Source organism: Pagrus pagrus (assembly GCF_965226575.1).
Source record: "Pagrus pagrus genome assembly, chromosome: 11".
NCBI lineage: Eukaryota > Metazoa > Chordata > Actinopteri > Spariformes > Sparidae > Pagrus > Pagrus pagrus.
Window position 1 is genome coordinate 17,479,205 of NC_140195.1, and position 18,512 is coordinate 17,497,716.

Sequence of the window (18,512 nt, forward strand, 5' to 3'; positions counted from 1 at the left end):
GTTTGAAGCCCAGGTGGAGGCATCGCTGGGGAAGCTCCCCTTGAGCAAAACGAACCAGTGCGCATGCGTGGAACATTCGATCACTGGTGGTGTAGCTAACGGCTAGGCTACGAATCCAGCCAACATGGAGAGAAAAGGTAAATCTTCACACCGACACGCCGCACACCGCACGGGTAATATTAGCCCGTGTGCGTGTCGACACTGCTATTGATGTTCCTCCGCAGCCGCAAATGTGAAGTTTAGCCGAGCTGCAGACATTCAGATGGTGCTTTAATTGAACGCGTCTGTCACGCACTGTTGAGCTACGTTAGCTCTCTAGACATTAGCTTTAGCTTCAATGGGACATGTCAGGATTATGTAGCTGCGTTTAGCTGTCTAGCTCTCTCAATTTTACACCGGCAACATTAACATTGGCTAGTTACTGTTTTAACCGACCAACCAGCCACCAGAGTGTCTCAAATGATATCACAGTCGTTAGTCTGGTAGAAGAACGGTTACCAGGTTGGTAGCTAAGTGATGTTAGTTAACGTTAGATGGCTTCCAGTAACAAGCTGGGTGTCTGACAGACCGACAGATGCACTGCAATACTGATTTAGATATTTATAGAACATATTATATACTGTAGTATGCGGCATACTGAGCGAGTTTCCCAGCTGTAGGGTGAGGCAGTTGTATCCTTTACCTCAGACTGTGTCATCCTTTTTTTGTATCTGTCTTTGAGTGTCAGCTAGACAACAAACGGCTAACAGACAATAGCTTAATAATTGGTCTGGTTTCTTCTGGCAGTTCTGGCACTCCAGGCGAGGAAGAAGAGGGCGAAAGCAAAGAAGACCAGCAAGAAGTGAGTCTCTGTCCCGTCTCCTCATGTCGTATCTGCCACCCCCCCATGCATGTATTTTGTCAGCTGTGCCCAGTCAGAGGTGGTTGTTTGTTGCAGTCTGAAACATGTGCTGTCCGTACATTAAATGTGAGAATGACGCACGGTCCTTGACTGCATGCTCGCACTCATACGTTTATTTTGGTCTGTGCATGATCCAAAGATAAAGAAGACTGATATGACCATATGTCAAAAGCATCATGAGATTGAAGGCTGTGGGTTGGTTTTCATAGGGGTTCAAGTGAGGCCACCAGCATTATTCATTTGAGCAGTTATTTTAATAGGATGTAAGTTGTAAGCTGTGCGTATAGAATGTGCAGCATGCAGTGCCTGAAATACACCACCCGATGGCTATGTGCTACTATCAGAATAGTTTATGAATGATTGCATTAAGATAATGCAGCATTTGGTGCTCAAAATAGACCATGCAAGGTTGATCTCAAATACTGATTGTTTTCGTGTACCTAACAATCTACTAATCATGCCATCAGTGGCATCCTCCGGAGTGTTACATAACGGCCTGTGCTATATTTAAAACCAGAGAATGAAGAAGCCCACATCAGCCCACCGAAGCATGGTGTTTAGCTGAAAACGGCACTATTGCAGATACTCACCTCTGAAACTGGCATGTACATTATGCATAGGAATCGTATGACACTAAGAAACTAAATATAACTTTAACAGTACCGTTGCATGCCACAGTCATCCTTGCATTCTGAGCACCATATGTATAGACGGCACTCTCAGTCATCTTGAGGACACAGGAATTGGTTGTCAGTCGCGGTTTAGTGAAAGCCACTAAGGGAAAATATACATCAGAACAATCTTAGTATTGCACGCACAGTTGCCTTCACACCTTAACGTGATTTGCACCAGCAAAATACAGGAGCACCCACCCACCCGGAATCAGAGAAAAGATGACTAATTTGAGTTGTGTCTGGCTCCACATTTAAATAATGATATTCCCTTCCTCGCTGTTGAATGAAGTGCTTAGTATGAATATTGAGAAGATTCATTATTCACATCAATTCTGGGCGGTCCCTAAAATAATGTTAGTAATTACAATAATTGCAGAAATGCAACAGTAATGAATGTATTTTAAAGGGAAAAGCATCACAAGAAAGACAAAATCCAGTCAAAATGATTCTGTAATTAATTGCAGCCTTTTTGTTCTGTCGTCGGTGCACAAACACGCTCCAAAGCCTCTCTGCTTCAACTAACCATGTCAAGCATGAATAAGTGGGTTGCAGATTATGTGGAAACCAGCAGCCCATTTGTGAGATGCTACAGACCAGTTTAGGAATTTATTTGAATGTGATCTTGGCTCTCTTGGCTCCCATGGTGATGAGCAGCCTTAATCTCCTCTGTGGAGGAAGTCACATCAGGCTGTTTGGCTTTCAAGTTAATATTAGAAGCTGAACTGTTGGCAAACACAGATTATAGGATGTTACACATACAGTATATACACAAAGTACTCACATGCCAACGTAATATTTTTCTAATAATATGTACAATGACTGAATATGTTCTGTGATCTGAGATGTCCTGAAGTGGAAAGCTTGATCAATTGTCAGAAGTCCCCTTGTGTGTGCTTAGGCAATTTTTTAAACTCACATTTAAAGATTTGTATGATTTAAAAAAAAAAAAAACCAACCCAAAAAAACCCTCAAATGGGAGATTAATCTCATTAAAATTTAAAGTAGGCTTCACAGTTAATTAAAAATTAATTGAAATTACAATATCTTAATCACAAGAAGCTGATAAAAGGTATGATGTGTGACCGAAAACTGCATTTTTATGAAGCACTGTAGAGACTGCTATAGAGATGCCCTGGCCCACAAATCTTGTTGTCCAGATGTAAGAAATCAAGTTTGTTCGATACAGACTCCAACAAATGTCACATCATCATGATATTAAAGATTTTTTCAGTGAAAATGAAAATTGGAATGAAAAAACTGTGATGATCATTCCCACTAATAGTGAATTATATCGCAATTGCCATATCTGTCAAAATTATTGCAATATGATTTTTTTAAACCATACTGTACAACCCATATAATGCTGGTATATCCCCTTATGAATTGTTTTTATATATTCAAATTGTACACAACCCTTATTGTTGTTCAGGATGCCTGCTTTTATATATTGGTAGCTTTTTTGTCTGTAGTAGTCATCTGCAAAAAAACATTGTGATCGCCTATAACAGTTTTGTAAGACCTGAAACGTGATGGATGCCATGTTTACATTCAAGCAAGGCTACTTATTGATATTTTTATCTGTTTTATTTTGATTTATTTTGCATCAAGATCAGTTAACGTTATACAATAGTATTGTAGCCACCGAAATGGAATCGGGAGGTGCCCAGAGAATTTCACCCCTACTTTAGATGTACTTTGTCTCTTCCATCTGAAAACCCTGCATAATGAGAAAATAATTGCGTTTTCTAATTGCAGGATATGAGTAGCAAACAGGCTTGTTCCCTTATCTTTTTCTTGATGATGATGCATATATTCTTTCCTCGTTAATGCAGCTGCAGTTTTCTTGACCCTGATCAGGGTTCAGAGTACTGATGTCCTGAATCAGCAATGTTTTATATTTTCCTAAATAATACAGTTTCACAGTGCATGCTTATAACCTAAAGTAGGAAAAATTCATAAATCTGTTCTTGTTCAGACATGTGTTGACAGCTAAATAGCTGTGCATTAAGAAAATATAACCTGCAACACAGATATCTTTGAATGTTTGCGATATTCTGTATTGTGTGAGATCCGTAGAAGCAGGAGTGTCAGCGAGGATCTGCTGTGGCAGTTAGAGTTGGATGTGGGTTTGGCTGCTTCTCTTCATCACCAGCATGAACAAAATCTAGAAGTTTAAATGCAGTTTTGAGTCATCAGAGGCACCTAATAGGCGTGATCCACTTTTCTAAACTCATGGTATATTTGTCTGCATTGCTCACATGCAGTCTCTGTCGATGGGTAAAATGCTTTCTTTTTTGTTATTGTTCATTTGTTTATAGCAGATACAGAGCAATTAAAAATGGGCATGGTTGATTTTAACTTCACATTAGCCAATTAAAATTATGACATTAACATTCTCTATGGTGTTTACCATCAGTTTAAATTAAAAGTTTGGCTTATATTCAATCACCAGGACAGATACTTTATTATCTCTTTGGTGTCATCAAGCCAAACCAAGACACATGATGGCAGTTGCACAAAAGCTCATGATGTCATTCCCAGGTGACGTGATTCAAATTTACAACCTGTCACAGGTTTAAAGGTCATGGCTGTCCTGTGAGAATAATGCCAACTACTGCTCTATTGTTTTGTCTTGGGAACAAGACACAGGGTTACCTGTGATGCATTAAGCAGGATTTGGGTGTAGTTAAATGTATTGGATGGAGGCTAATGAAGTTAAGTGTTGACCAGCTCTAATTCCTTTTGTGAAATATTTGGCATCTAAATGACTAAAAGACAGGCTTTTGGTAAGAGGTTCTGTGACAGTAAGTACTTAAAGGACGTCGGTACTCAAGAAAGATGGCTTTGTTCCTGATGAAGTCTGTGATGGTTGGTGTGCATGTGTTTGTCCATCAGGCAGCCGGTCAATCCCAGAGCCCGACAGCCACCCCAGGCAGAAGCGTCGCCTCAGGAACCAGAGGAGGCTGAGGAGATTCTCGGCTCTGATGATGAGGAGCAGGAGGACCCTCATGACTACTGCAAAGGTGAGTCTCATCTTACTTAGTATGTTGCACATGTGTCATGTATCATGCACAGTATAACGCAGGTATTGTGACTAACCAGATCAAACACTTGATTAAAGCATTTGTTTGGTTTGCATTAAATAAAAATTAAATACCTTAGTTATGTTGTAATCAATTCTGGCTGACTGTGTGTACATGTTGTCTTATCAATATGCATTTCTGCACATCCAGGTGGCTACCACCATGTGAAAGTAGGAGATCTTTATAATGGAAAATACCATGTTATCCGGAAACTGGGCTGGGGACACTTCTCCACTGTGTGGCTCGCCTGGGACATCCAGTACGAGAATAACTTACCTGCATATTCTCACTGCACTGTTTTTGTTTTTGAGTTTGGGTTCAGTAGTTTCTCACTGTGAGTCTGTTGTGGTAGGACCTTTATACAATGCTTCCTGTTAGCGAACGTCACTTGCTCTGTGGTTGCAGGGTGAAGAGGTTTGTTGCAATGAAGGTGGTGAAGAGTGCGGAGCACTACACGGAGACGGCGGTGGATGAGATCAAACTCCTCAGATCTGTAAGTAACTGTAAAATGCACAAAGTAGGTTTTGTGAGTTGGAATAACATGAATTGTAACATCATGAAATGTGCACAAATATGTGCTGATGACATATCAATCATAGTTCATGATAATGCATATCATTCAAGGACATCATTGACACTGCTTATAATGCAAAACACTGCTGACTTTACATAGAGACATATGTGCGAAACCTGTATTGGTCCAGCCTTACATTAGTAAGTGTAAGTTGTGATTGTTTCCGATTGTGTTGTTCTTTTCCTTGTCCCCAGGTAAGAAACTCAGACCCCAATGATCCCAACCGGGAGATGGTGGTCCAGCTGCTAGACGACTTCAAGATCTCTGGTGTTAATGGAACTCGTATCCTTTACAGCCAGATATTTCAAATGCTTCTTGGACTTTTTTATGACTCTGATTTGGTCTGTTTAATCCCCTCCTACTGGAAAGACCAAAGCCTGCTAAGGAAAATACTTTGTCAGGGAAAGAATCATTCTTTCCTCTGGTGTCAAATTTAGCTGGAAAGCACTATGCAAGTAACAAAGTAAACAACAGGTGATGGCTGTTCAAACTGGAACCGTGTGTGTCCACCTATCACAACACTTTGGCTGAGTAAGATCCTCTGAATGCCACAGGGATTGCTGTAGCTGTAATGTGAGACTCCCAAACAACACTGCAGTGTTTGCACTCCTCTGACCTGCTCTCTTTTCAGTATAAATAATAAGGCTACTCCTCATCTAGGTAAATGACCACAGAGCTTCATCGTGTTCAGTAACTGGTTTTCCTTTAATTGGTTTTCACTTGTTAAAATTGTTAATATCTTAACTGCTGTGGTCTTCAGATGTCTGCATGGTGTTTGAGGTGTTGGGCCATCACTTACTAAAGTGGATCATAAAGTCAAATTACCAAGGGCTGCCCCTGCCGTGTGTCAAGAGCATCGTAAGACAGGTAACACAAGACCCTCAGTGTCGCCTTTTGTTTGCTGGTGACTTGTGATGAAGTTTCAGTTTTAGCTTCCAGTAATTTATAACAGCCAGGTAGCCTCCAGGCTGTGTGACGGGTGGAAACAAGTCAGGGTGGAGCATTTTCTGATGATTGTACCGACTGTATAAATTGCGAGAGAATAAACCAAGCCTTGTGATGTTATCATACAACATAACAGATGGAGTGATGAACTGAAGGGCTTTTTTCAAGATGGAATTAATAACGAAAACAAATTATTAATGACAGTGTCGGCATGGAGGGTAACAAAAGTGTTGGAAAATCTGAGCTTGGAGGAGGAAATTGGTGCTATTTTATTATTACCAAACCTTCATGTAGAGATATGCAGGATTTGTGAGTTGTTGTTTGTAAAAACACTGTTCAAAGTTGGCATCTACTCCGCCGCTCAACAAGGGACAACAAGAAAGTCTGACAGAAGTAGTTGAGTGAGCTGCAGAGTGAATGAAGAGAGGGAGTGGCATTAGCACGCTCAAAGCAGTGAATCAGAAAAATGTAAAATGTTATGTTCTGATTGTTTTACAGTGGCTATGTTCTAAAGCACAAAAACAGTCCTGTGGGAGAGGTGCCGCTGCATTGTCTGATTGTATTTTATACAGCTGAAGCACGCGCTTCATCCTGTCAGCTGTGTGTGGCCAGCTCTTGAATGTGTGTCTGTGTGTGTACGCACAGACCTGCAGCTCTCAATCATGAGGAGGAGAGGCACATTAGGCCGGCTTGGAGGTTTATTTTGGAGCAACGTCATCAGGCAGAAAGCTACATTAGGGAACCTAGTTTGAAAGCAGCATTTTTGACACTGAAACATGCATACTTTAGAATGCACAAAAAAACCCAATTGGCCTGCCTGTGTTTATTTCCAAATATACAGTTTAACTTTTACAATCAGTGTAGTCATTCTCCATTCATTTAATTCATTTCACAGGTACTCCAAGGCCTTGACTACCTGCACACAAAGTGTGAGATTATCCACACAGACATCAAGCCGGAGAATATCCTCATGAGTGTTGATGAGTCGTATGTACGGAAGCTCGCAGCTGAAGCCACAGAGTGGCAGAGGGCTGGGGCACCTCCTCCCTCCGGTTCAGCAAGTATGAGACACACACACACGGTCATGTCATGAACATTCATGAGCACAGTTTGGTAACAGTTTGTACTCATCTGATATTCTCTTTTCAGTAAGCACAGCACCAGCTCCAAAACAGGTACAACACATTTCTTACTTCCCTTTTTACATAGGACATCAGCCTTCCATATGCTCTGTATAACAATCATCTACCTACAATTAAGCTGCTATCCATGAGAGCCATTTTATTTCTTCTAATCATACAGGCGGTAAAAATGTCAAAGAACAAGAAGAAGAAGATAAAAAAGAAGCAGAAGCGTCAGGCAGAGCTGCTGGAAAAGTGCATCATGGACCTGGAGGAGATGGAAAAGACTACAGAGACACGAGAGGAGGAAGACGATGACGAGGAGGACCCACAGAGTCCTAAGGGACGGGCCTGCGCTCCACTCAGACAGGTGTCTCTTCGGGAGCTAGAGAATGAGGAAATAGAAGGTAAGAAGCCAGTGTCACACCTTACAATTATATTGCGGTTGGTTTAAGCTCTGTCATTGTTGTAAGACAGAAATAAAATCCTGGTATGAGTCATTCAGACAGACTCATCTGTCTTTGACCGGTTATTTTCAGAGAGCAGCATCAGTGCCGATCTCATGCGGGTGGGACCAGAAGGGCTATCAGAGGTGAACTGCAATGGCCATGTGGAGGTGGACCAGAGACAGCCTCCATGGAGGGACGAAGACCAACACAACGGAAACGCAGAGCCCTCTGAGAAATGTGCCAGCCAGGAGGAGCAGCTCAAGGATTCTGTTCACCCGGTCTGCAATGGTGCGGACTCTCCAGATCTCAAGGAGTTGGACACTGAGACTAAAGGCAGGGCGGGTCACAGCAGTGGAGTCACTGAGAGATACCAACATGCTGGGCTGGAGGAGGGAGAGCTGGAGCACAGCATTTTGCAGGAGGACTGTCCATATAGAACTGAGGAAAGCCTGGGAAATGGTCAGTCAGCCAAATCACCACATCTTAGTGCAAAGAGGTTTTGAAGGAGCTGTTTGCTCTGACTGGGCTGCCTTAATGAAGTCTCAGACTTTATTTTGACTGTTAGTATCTCCCATCCTTATCTTTCCGTCTCTTTCTCTCTTCTCTGATGTAGGCAAGCTAACAGCAGGGTCCCTGCTAGTTAACCCCCTTGAGCCAGTCAATGCAGACCAGATCAAGGTCAAGATCGCAGACTTGGGAAATGCCTGCTGGGTGGTGAGTGTCCTACTAATGATCTGAGGGATTTCCTGATTAGGGACGAAGCCTTCCACTGTCATCAAGCTACCAAAATAGAAATACTCTAATCTTCCAGCCACTTGTTGGATTTGTTGTACTGATACTTCTAATTATTCTCTCATCAATCTGCAGACTCTGTTACTTACACAGGTTGTGGAATCTGTTTTTTTCTCTTCTGTCTCCCTCTCTCAGCACAAGCACTTTACAGAAGACATCCAGACACGGCAGTACCGGTCCTTAGAGGTGCTTATTGGTGCTGGATACAGCACACCGGCTGATATCTGGAGCACAGCCTGCATGGTAAGAGATTGCAGTGATGGCTATTGCACTGTATACAAAATTGTGAAAAAAATCATGGTCTAATGTATCTTGTAAGAATAAGTGGGAGGTAGTAAATGTGTTCTTTCCTGTGTTTATTATGATTGTGTTGTCTCTGCAGGCCTTTGAGCTTGTCACAGGGGACTACTTGTTTGAACCACATTCTGGGGAGGATTATTCCAGGGATGAAGGTATTGCTGGGACTTCCTCTTCCTGTCTATTCTCTGTTTTATCCAGTTATCGAAGTGCACAGCATTAATAATAAGTGCTATATTTAGAAGTATGTTTGAACTTCTACACTGGTAAGAGGCTTTTAGCATTAGTGGTAACTGTTAACAGTTCTTGCTTCTGTGAAAAGCTTCATGACATTTTTCTTGATATATTTGCCCTCATTGGTGTTTTACTGCCATTGTGAATTATTAAAAATGTTGTAAGAGTTTCACAGTAAGCATGGCAAGTTGTGACCTTCACTCCAAGTTATTGTGCCGTTTACACAATAAGTTGGAGTGCACTTTGCTTAATTTTTCACAGTTAAGTGAGGTACTCCATTACAGTGATTTTTAAATGCTCTCAGATTAAGAGGATATGGAAATGTGAATCATGTGATGATGAGTACCAACATTCCTGTGTTTATTTCCTCTCTAACACCTCAAAACCACATTTTTTTTCCGCACTGGAGACGGGGCCATCTTTCATTTCCTCACTCATCACTCTTCTCTTGATCTCTTCCTCACTCCCGCTCCTTGTTTCCTTGTTCGCCTCCATATGCTTTCTGTATGTTCATGTTGGCTTGCTGCTTAGCTTTCTGCACTGACTTGTTTCTGTTGCAGCATGTCAGGTATGTGCTTGGACTCAACCTTCAGTTAATTGGCACATGCCCCGCAGCTTTTTCACTTACAGTACATGAACTTATGAGTCTGTTGCTTAACATTTTTCCACACCTTTCTCTGTTATGAGACTGTCCTTCCATTTAATTTGACTAATCACTCATCACAATCTGCTGTACAAGTTTAAATGCAAGTGGCCTTGTTGGCTGTACTTAAAGCCTTATCTTCAGTCTTCAGGGTTTGTTTTCCTATTTCAAAGTGAATGGCCTCTATGTGTTAAAATGTTTTAATGTTGATGTGAAGAAATAGTATAGACTGCTGATACATGTGCTTCTTCTCATACGAGGCTGTCATCATCATCATCATCATCATCCATTGTTCGACATGACTGTTTGCCATCTCTCTCCCATCTCCTCCTCACTCCAAACTGTTACCCACTGACTCTCTGTCCTCCCTCTCCTCCTCTGATGTGCCTCATTTCCAGACCATCTTGCTCTCATGATTGAGTTGCTCGGTAAAATCCCTCGTCACTATGCTCTGAGTGGGAAATACTCACAGGAATACTTCACCAAGAGAGGTACGCCACCCCTCTGTCTGTGGCTCGCTCTGGGAGCAGTGGACGGCAGGTGAAGGGGGAAGGATCCTGACAGCACATTCAGGTCTACTGGGCAAAATTATGAATACAGACCATTAAATGAATGTTTGTTTGAACAGAGCCATCAGGTATTGATTCAGGTGTCAGTGGTTCTGCCAAAGATTGTCTGGCAGCAGTACATTCAGGACCTCTTCAGATGTAGCCAGAGGACTTGGCTAGACTTTTGATACTTGATTGAACCCTGCAATGGCCCTACAGGGATCAATTTAATTCTCATAACTTTTTAAAAGTCAAGTAAAGTAAGGTCAGTCACAGCGATGTTCCGTTTTTAAAACTCTTTTAACTGAATTTAATAGAATTAAAAGATCACAGAAAAAGACACTAGAGAAATGTTTATTCCTCTGTGCTGCCGATTATGTTTTCAGGTTGTCCGTCCCTCCAACCTGCAGTAGGAACGCAATATCTCAGAAACACATTGAGGCAATGACTTAAAATTTGGTACAGATGTCCACTTGGCCTCAAGGATAAATTGAATAGACTTTGGTGGTCAAAGGTCAGGGTCACACTTACCTCACAAAACACATTTTTGTCCATTACTCAACAATTCAAACTAAATTTGACCCAAATATCTAATAGGATACAATGATTAAGCGATGACATTTCTATTCAAAAGGTCAAACGCCATAACTCAACAACAACTTTAACGGTGTGCAGAGGCATACAAACACGAGGAGGTAATTGTTATGATACATATACATATACAGTGCATATAAATGTTATAATTAGGGAAGAGCTGCAGCAAAACCACCCTGCTGCCATTACCTATGGACAGAGTCCCGAGAACGTAACCTTTGTAATGGATTAGTGTAGTAATTTCTTTTTATATTGTTTATTTGTTGATATAGTCAAGTGTCAAGAAAACATCCTCCATGATCATATTTGACATGTATGAATAATATATATGAAATCGTATATAAAAATGAATAAGATCAAATAACTAATTAAAACCAAACATCAGAGAAATGAACGTTTACACATACATTAGCGTAATAAGAACTGCCTTAAATGACAGGAAAGTCCTGGGAAAAATGTATTCTACATGTATTTTGAGTTTTTAGTTTTGCCATCTTAAGTACCATCTGTTCAGAGGGATGTATGATCTTTACTGCATCCAGCCACCAGGGGGCGATTGTGATGTGTTTGGCTTCACTTTTGGGGAGCCGTCACGTAATCCATCTTTATATACAGCCAGTGGTTCACACGAATGAGGAAGAAGCTGGCTTTTTTAGGTTTATAAACATGATTAAAAAAATGTGTTTGAATAAATATCTTCATTGGTCAAAGATCAGTGAGTTTGAGATAGATTTGATACCTTTAGTTGCAGGTGGTGAAATGTCATAAAACCCTACTGTAGCTTACATTAAATTAAATGAAAATGCCTGTCAGTAAAAGGCTGAGCACAGAGTATTTTGCTGATCTGGTGCTGGATAAAGTTTAAGGGCCTTTATAATGTCTGGTGGCCATGTTTGATCCAACTAAAGGTCTGTACCCCAAAACACAACAACGATCGGACCCAAGTGGGTGTGCTGTCAGTCTGACCTCTCTCTTCCTCAGCTCTCCACACCCAGAGTGGGCCTGTGACTGGGACAATGTCTGATAAATCTGTTGTTTGTTTTGTCTGTCTTCCCCTCTCCTCTTGCCACCGTCTGCCACATAGACCATATAGCGCTGATCATTGAGCTGCTGGGGACTGTCCCACGCAAACTCATAATGAGCGGCAAATATTCCAAGGATTTTTTCACCAAGAAAGGTAAAAGTGTCAGTGTTATGATGAGAGAAGGTTTTCTGTCTGTTAAGATCAGCCCAAGAGCCACTTCACTATTTTCTCATATCTGTTAAAAATGTGAAAATCTTCTTTTTCCTCCACATAAACTTGTATAATTTATTACAATAAACCAACATAAGATATTACTATAATTTTTGTTAAATGTCATTTAGAAATATATGAACAGGTAGTGCTCATATCTAGATATTTGAATATGTCCTGTAGACTGAACTTCCTTGTTGTAGGGAATTCACTCAATGAAGTTGTAGTTCTCTGACACAGCGTTGTCTGTCTGGCCGTCTGCAGGTGATTTGAAACACATCACCAAGCTGAAGCCGTGGGGCCTGCTGGAGGTGCTGATTGACAAGTACGAGTGGCCCCGCGAAGAAGCCGAGTGCTTCGCCGACTTCCTTATTCCCATGCTGGAGCTGATCCCAGAGAAAAGAGCCACGGCCGCAGAGTGCCTGCGCCACCCCTGGCTCTCCCTCTAGTGGAGACCTACACTCATTGCACCTCCCTCCCTTCCTTCCCACTCTCTCCAGAGACTGCAACAGATCACTTTTCCAGTTTGGGCATATCAGATGAATATTTATTTCTCTTTTTTTGTTTATGTCGTTTTGGATTTCCTATGTTCTTGTTATTGAGCTAATGCTTCTGTGTACGTTTTGCTTTGTATTTGTTGGTTCTTCTCTCGGTGTGATGACGTCGGGAATCCAGTGGATTATATTACTTTGTGGTCATGTTGGCTCCAACTGCTGTGCTCCGTTCACCCACCCATCGAAGCAAACCTGTTATTGTACTGCTAGTGACTCATCCTTGTTTGTTACACTCCTGCACTAAAACCCAAACAAATCAAGGATATGTAGCCTTTATTGGTCATTTCTGTCCCCTTAAAAAGGACTCGCTATCACTTCTTTTCTCGTACATTTTCATTAGTGCTGTGTTGTTTTTTTTTTTAAAGAATTAGTTGATCTTCTATTACACATGTAAGGTATATATTTTGTATTTGTAAAGTAGGCGTAGGAAGTTGCACACTGGGCTGACATTTACACTGACTGTGGTAATAGCATTTCTACAGACAGACTCTAGTTTCTTACGGAGACATCCACTGTCTGATAATTTAGATCATTATTTAGCCATAACAAATCCGTTGTCTCCTGGTATCTAGCGTGGTTACTTAATTATAATAAATGAGATCTTTCATTCTCATGGGAGGCTGGTATTCTCATATTACAATTCAGGAATATAGTGTTCTAGGTTTCAACAAGACGACACGTGAAGAAGCCCAATTTAAAGGAAAAAAAAGTGAAAATAAACTGTATATATCTGTACCAAAGAGTTTGCCTTTATGTATATTACAGTTATGTACAGTTTTTAACAAATCTTATATCTTAGCTAAAATTATTTAGCTGGGTAGCTGTGTTTTAATAAAGCGTATGGAAGATGTGTTCGAGCTCAGTTGTATGTATGGCCAACTGTTCAATAATGTCACTGTTTTTACCATTAGAGATGGTGAGATCTGATGTTATGTAATGGTGTCCCAAATTGATCATATCAGAGTAACCCATGTATCTGTTGAGGCCTAGATAAAAACAAATTCACATCAGTGTCAGATTCAGGAACATAGACTATATGTGAACTGTCAATTTACAAAACTGTACAACGCACCATACAATAAAACAGATGTTCATACAACACAAAGTGACTGTGTCGAACTTGTTTTTCTGACTTTATTATGTATTTGACATGAAGTACAGAATACAAAAAGTCTACAGTTCTCATCAGGTCTGTGAAGCGGTAAAGGACTGCTAAATTCAAATTAACCAAAAGTAATTAAAAACAGCAGAAAACATAAAGGCAAGTTAGGTGAACAGTTTGACCTAAACTACATGAAGACATCTCTGGATGTTTGTTCATCTGTATCACACTGTGGTCCTGAAGGTGTGCGTTCATCAGGGCTTATCTGGAGAAGAGGAACAACACTCGTTAAGTATATGTTTTATTTAATGGATTTACGACAATGGGTCTTCACTGACTTTTACCCAACTCGGTAATACTGCTTAGTAGTACACTAGTTGAATAACTTAACATCGTACTGCCATTTGTATAATTTGATACACCATCAAAATCAATAATTGGCTGACAAACCTATTGCATACAATCTGGTAACCCACCCGGGGATTAACAGTTAATGTCTCCTGTTTCCCAAATTTAAGATGGCTGCCTCCATGTTGGGTTGGTAATAGCCTTTGTGGGCAATATTTGAAAATAAAAATAAGCTTGATTGTAGCAGCATATGATTACCAAAATATGTTGAAAAGGAATGAATCAAGAACGATACTGTAGGTATTTAAGGTATTTCTTTTCGAAAAACTTTTACCTTTGATAAAGTTTCTATGGTTTTAAAGGGCATACACCAAAAGCTCTGAAACACAGTAAATGGACCATGGGGGTATTCTTCAATCAATTTCTATTTTTTTAAGGTGTTTGGGGTTTAAGAATTAAGAGCAAAATCAGTCCACCTCTTCTTTAACTCATCATCCTGAGGAAATTTGAATAAAGTGACTGAGCTGCTCTGCAAATTCTGGCATCCAGGAAAGATTATTTTATAAGACAAACTCATAGCTAGCTGAGGAAATGAAGGCTGCTGTAACAGTGTCCTAACTCGAGATCAAGTGGGGGAACCACCGACGCTAATGATGCATCTAGAGTTTATGATGCCAGAGTGTAAGGGGAGGGGTTATGCTAAGTATGGATCCAGTGCAACATCGAGCCATGATTGCTGGCCCACCTCAAAAAAATCTTGAACACAAAAATGACGATAAAAACAGTCAAACTCCACAATTCAGTACTATATAGTAAACAGTCTTAACAAGTTTTCTAACAATTCTAACATGTTTAACGTGTTTTGTAACAAATCCCTGAATTTCAACAACAAAATGAATAATGGCTGAATTCCATTTAGCTGCTTCAGTTTCAGGGTCCTGGTGTTGTGCCTGCTGGTCCTATCAGCTCACCTGTTTGCATTAGCCTTGACCTCCTCCCTCTACCTCGAATTCATCTGGCAGCAGTTTATCCTGCCGGTTGCCGAGGGTGAAGGACAGAAGAGCGAGGAGGAGGGCGTCCAGGATGCTGATGATGGCCAGGATGTAGGCCCAGCGCACGGTGCAGTTCCCCAGGCTGTACTTATCCGTCCTCTGGCCACACATCCTCTTCACCTCCGGAGAGTCCCAGCCGTCCGGGTAGATCATGCAGCCCATCACCATCAGCGCGGCTGCGGGGGAAGAAAGTCATAGAGATGGCAGAGCCTTGCAATAATTACCCCTTGTGTGCTCTTACTTTGATAAATAATTATTAGAGAGGTTATTCTGAGCCCCCAGTGCAGGATAAGGCATGATGTTCTCCATAAAGTGCTAAAGGTTTAATATATTTACGGTGCAGCAGAGCAAAGGATGCTCTCTGGTGCAGTTTGCATGATGAACTGGTATGAAAGTTCTTGAATGTTAATAAAAGCTCTTCATCTGGTAAATCTATGAGCAGTAATATTTTAACAGGATATCTTTAGTTTTACTCAAGTATGACTTTTGGGTACTTTTACAACACTGCTAGTACTTTTACTGAAGTAAAGAATCCAAGTACCTCTTCTTATACAGGCTTTTATTATATGTCCAGTTGCCTTGGCTTTACTACACCTCAGGCGCAAGTTTAGATGAGTTAACACCACAGCAACACCTGATCTTGTTACATGTAACCGATCCACCATCAGAGGTGTCAGAGTCTGGCTTGAAACGAGATACCTTATTGGCTTCCACGGTGAAGAAAAACACGTCCAGTACAAACACACACCACGCCTGAAACCAGAGAGGTGTGAAGGCGGCTCACGACAGGATGGGTTTGTCAACAGAGACAGTTCATAAGGAAGCCGCAGGTCTTTACTTGGATGTTTAGATGCTGATAATAAAACAACAAGGTTTGAATAAATGTTGGAGTCTTTTACTGTTTCGCCACAGAGTGTGACCTTTGACCTTAACAAAAAAATGAATTGCAAACCTTTATCTTGAAGGAGCTTCACAGCAAAACAGTGCTGCAGCATGCTCTTAAACAACTGAGGTAGATGGGGACTTGTTTCACAACGTTAAAAAACAACAGAAAATGGCTCCAGCTTGTCCAGTGTAATGCAGGTCTCCAGAAGCCACGAGACGCCAAACTGGTTTGAAAATACCTTATTTACACCGTTTTTTTAACGTTTTTTAAACTTCACTGTAGCTGCTCAATTAAAAGCGCCAGCGTGCCCACCGTCTGAAGTGGGTGCACAAGCTCGAACGTGCATCAAGGGTGAAAATATTTGTCTTTTCAAATCAAGTTTGGATCTAAGGGCTTCAGGAGACTTGGATTACACCAAACAATGTGTATGGAGTACAGTTTTTTTTTTTTTTTTACATTTTAAAACGAGTCCCATCATCATAAACAACCACTTCAGTTGTTTAGGTTACTTTATTTGCTGTTTAGCACTTTAATCAATATCATTGATGGAATTTAACTAAGTACATTCACTCAGGGATAGTAGCCTACTTGTACTTTACTTGAGCATTTCCATTTTCTGCTGCTTTATACTTCAACTCCACTACATTTGGAAGTAAATGTTGTACTTTTGACTCCACTACATTTATTTGATAACTTAAGAAACTAGTTATTCTGCAGACTGCATTTTGTGGGCTTTAAATTTTTTTTTTTTTATCTTATCAGTAATTGGATGAAAAAATATATCTTTACTGATCAGGATGATCAGAAAGATGCTGAATATCGGACAGTACACAAGTACTATTCATTTGGGTGACTTTCTCTTTGAACAAAGTAATATTTTAACACTTTTACTCAAGTATTTGTGTACTCTCTTACAACACTGATCAATATGCATCATATCTTATACATTTATAATCTTAACAGTAGAATAACTTTCAGATAAAATGAAAGCGCTCCATTAAAATACTTGAGTACTATAGTACTGGAGTAAATGGACCCTCCTCCTCCTCCTCCTCCTCACCTGAGGCCAGCTGCATCCACGCACAGATCTTGTAGACGTTCCCCGCGTTGCAGAAGAAGAACAAGCTGAAGCAGACCATGGTGCCCACGATCAGCAGCATGGAGGTCCCCACGAAGAACATGGCGGTCCTGAAGGCCGGGGAGGGGATGGAGGCGAAGTCCAGCACGCTGCCCTTGCAGGTGAGCTCCGAGGTGAGCGCGTTACCGATGCAGTAGTGGAAGAGGCCGAAGTATCCGGCCTGCGGGGTGCTCACGCTATCCCCGATCCAGAAGGGCTGGATGAAGACCACCATGGTGATGATGACGAAGCAGATGGTGAACACGGCCCACATGACGCCGATGGCTCGCGAGTTTCTCACGTAGTTGGTGTGGTAGATTTTGGCAGCCTCCTGGGCTGGAAGCAGATCCATGTTGGTGGGCTTCTAGAAAACACTGTCAGCTGTTAGTTGTTCTCCATCTTCAGTCAAGAAACATTTTCTAAAAGGTCTTAATACACAATCTATATAAACCTACCACCACATCACACACACCTGTTGAGGCTGCTTTGCACTGAAAGACCAGGCTCAGGATTCAGCACCCTGGACAGCACCCTCTGCTTTCTTATTAATGAGCTACTCTGACGTCAGAGATTGACAGCTGTCTCACACTTGCTGTCTTTACTATCATTGGACAGTTGCATGCAGAAGAGCAGACTGTTGAGTTATTCTAACTCTTAATGATGAAGAATTGTAGCCATCAGTTAATTTTGCGACAGCTACTGCACAGTTTAGTCATTTGAATTTAGTGCACGTCCCTCTTTGTTTCCAGTATTTTTAAATGTCATAATATGATATTTAGCGAGCCTCTGCCTCGCTGTGGTTTGCGGCTGATACACCAGAAGCTTAAAAATAAAGGTTTCCTGTGATCAAATTCAATATGGTTCAGCTGAGTCTTATTGTTGTGCTGCTTATCTGAAAACTTACTGCCGGTGACAGGAACACAGTAAGGATTTTATTTTGATAAAAAAAATAAAAAATAACTCACACAGATAGGTTGTCTTTTGATTTGGTGTTGCAGAGGTTTTTGGGAGCACTGAACAACAAATGAAAAAAAAAAAAAAATGGCGCAGATGTGAAGAACTTAACACTGCACACATGTGGGCAGCTTCACATCACACAGTGCGCTTGTGTTTGCCAAAAACCAGCTGGTCTGTGATGCTCCATACCAAAACAGAGATCTATTTAATGCTGGCGAGTTTAATGAGTCCAGCCTTTCCTGCTCTATCTCTCAGTCACTGCTGTTCATTTGTTCCCATTTTAATTGCCCCTCTGTGGGCTGATAAGTTAATATATTCAACACCAGAATTAAATTTTGGGTAAAAAAAACGTGAATCTCATTTGCTGCAGCCCCACTCTTTAATTAATCAATCTGAATGGTTGGTTT

At 41.0% G+C, this 18,512-nt stretch overlaps 2 protein-coding genes across 3 annotated transcripts; one reads left to right on the plus strand and one right to left on the minus strand.

Annotated features, from left to right (window-relative positions):
- Positions 1 to 60: 60 nt before the first annotated feature.
- Positions 61 to 12,903, plus strand: srpk1a (SRSF protein kinase 1a). 2 transcript variants are annotated; one of them, XM_084367075.1, is made up of 16 exons: positions 61 to 137; positions 787 to 841; positions 4,471 to 4,598; positions 4,809 to 4,917; positions 5,064 to 5,151; positions 5,427 to 5,514; positions 5,993 to 6,099; positions 7,073 to 7,238; positions 7,327 to 7,352; positions 7,480 to 7,705; positions 7,838 to 8,206; positions 8,361 to 8,461; positions 8,675 to 8,782; positions 8,922 to 8,991; positions 11,940 to 12,032; positions 12,354 to 12,903. In XM_084367075.1, the coding sequence occupies exons 1-16, from the start codon at positions 125 to 127 to the stop codon at positions 12,536 to 12,538; spliced, it is 1,932 nt and encodes a 643-aa protein (XP_084223201.1). In that variant the 5' UTR covers positions 61 to 124; the 3' UTR covers positions 12,539 to 12,903. The 2 variants fall into 2 exon arrangements, with proteins under 2 accessions (XP_084223201.1, XP_084223200.1); XM_084367074.1 differs by lacking the exon at positions 11,940 to 12,032 and adding an exon at positions 10,112 to 10,204 and having other exon boundaries at positions 62 to 137.
- A 962-nt stretch (positions 12,904 to 13,865) lies between these two features.
- lhfpl5b (LHFPL tetraspan subfamily member 5b) lies at positions 13,866 to 17,614 on the minus strand. The gene is made up of 3 exons (XM_084366436.1): positions 17,092 to 17,614; positions 15,065 to 15,321; positions 13,866 to 14,010 (listed from the first exon to the last, which is right to left on the minus strand). Exons 1-2 carry the CDS (start codon positions 17,498 to 17,500, stop codon positions 15,074 to 15,076), a joined length of 657 nt encoding a protein of 218 aa, XP_084222562.1. The 5' UTR covers positions 17,501 to 17,614; the 3' UTR covers positions 13,866 to 14,010; positions 15,065 to 15,073.
- Between the last annotated feature and the right edge of the window lie 898 nt (positions 17,615 to 18,512).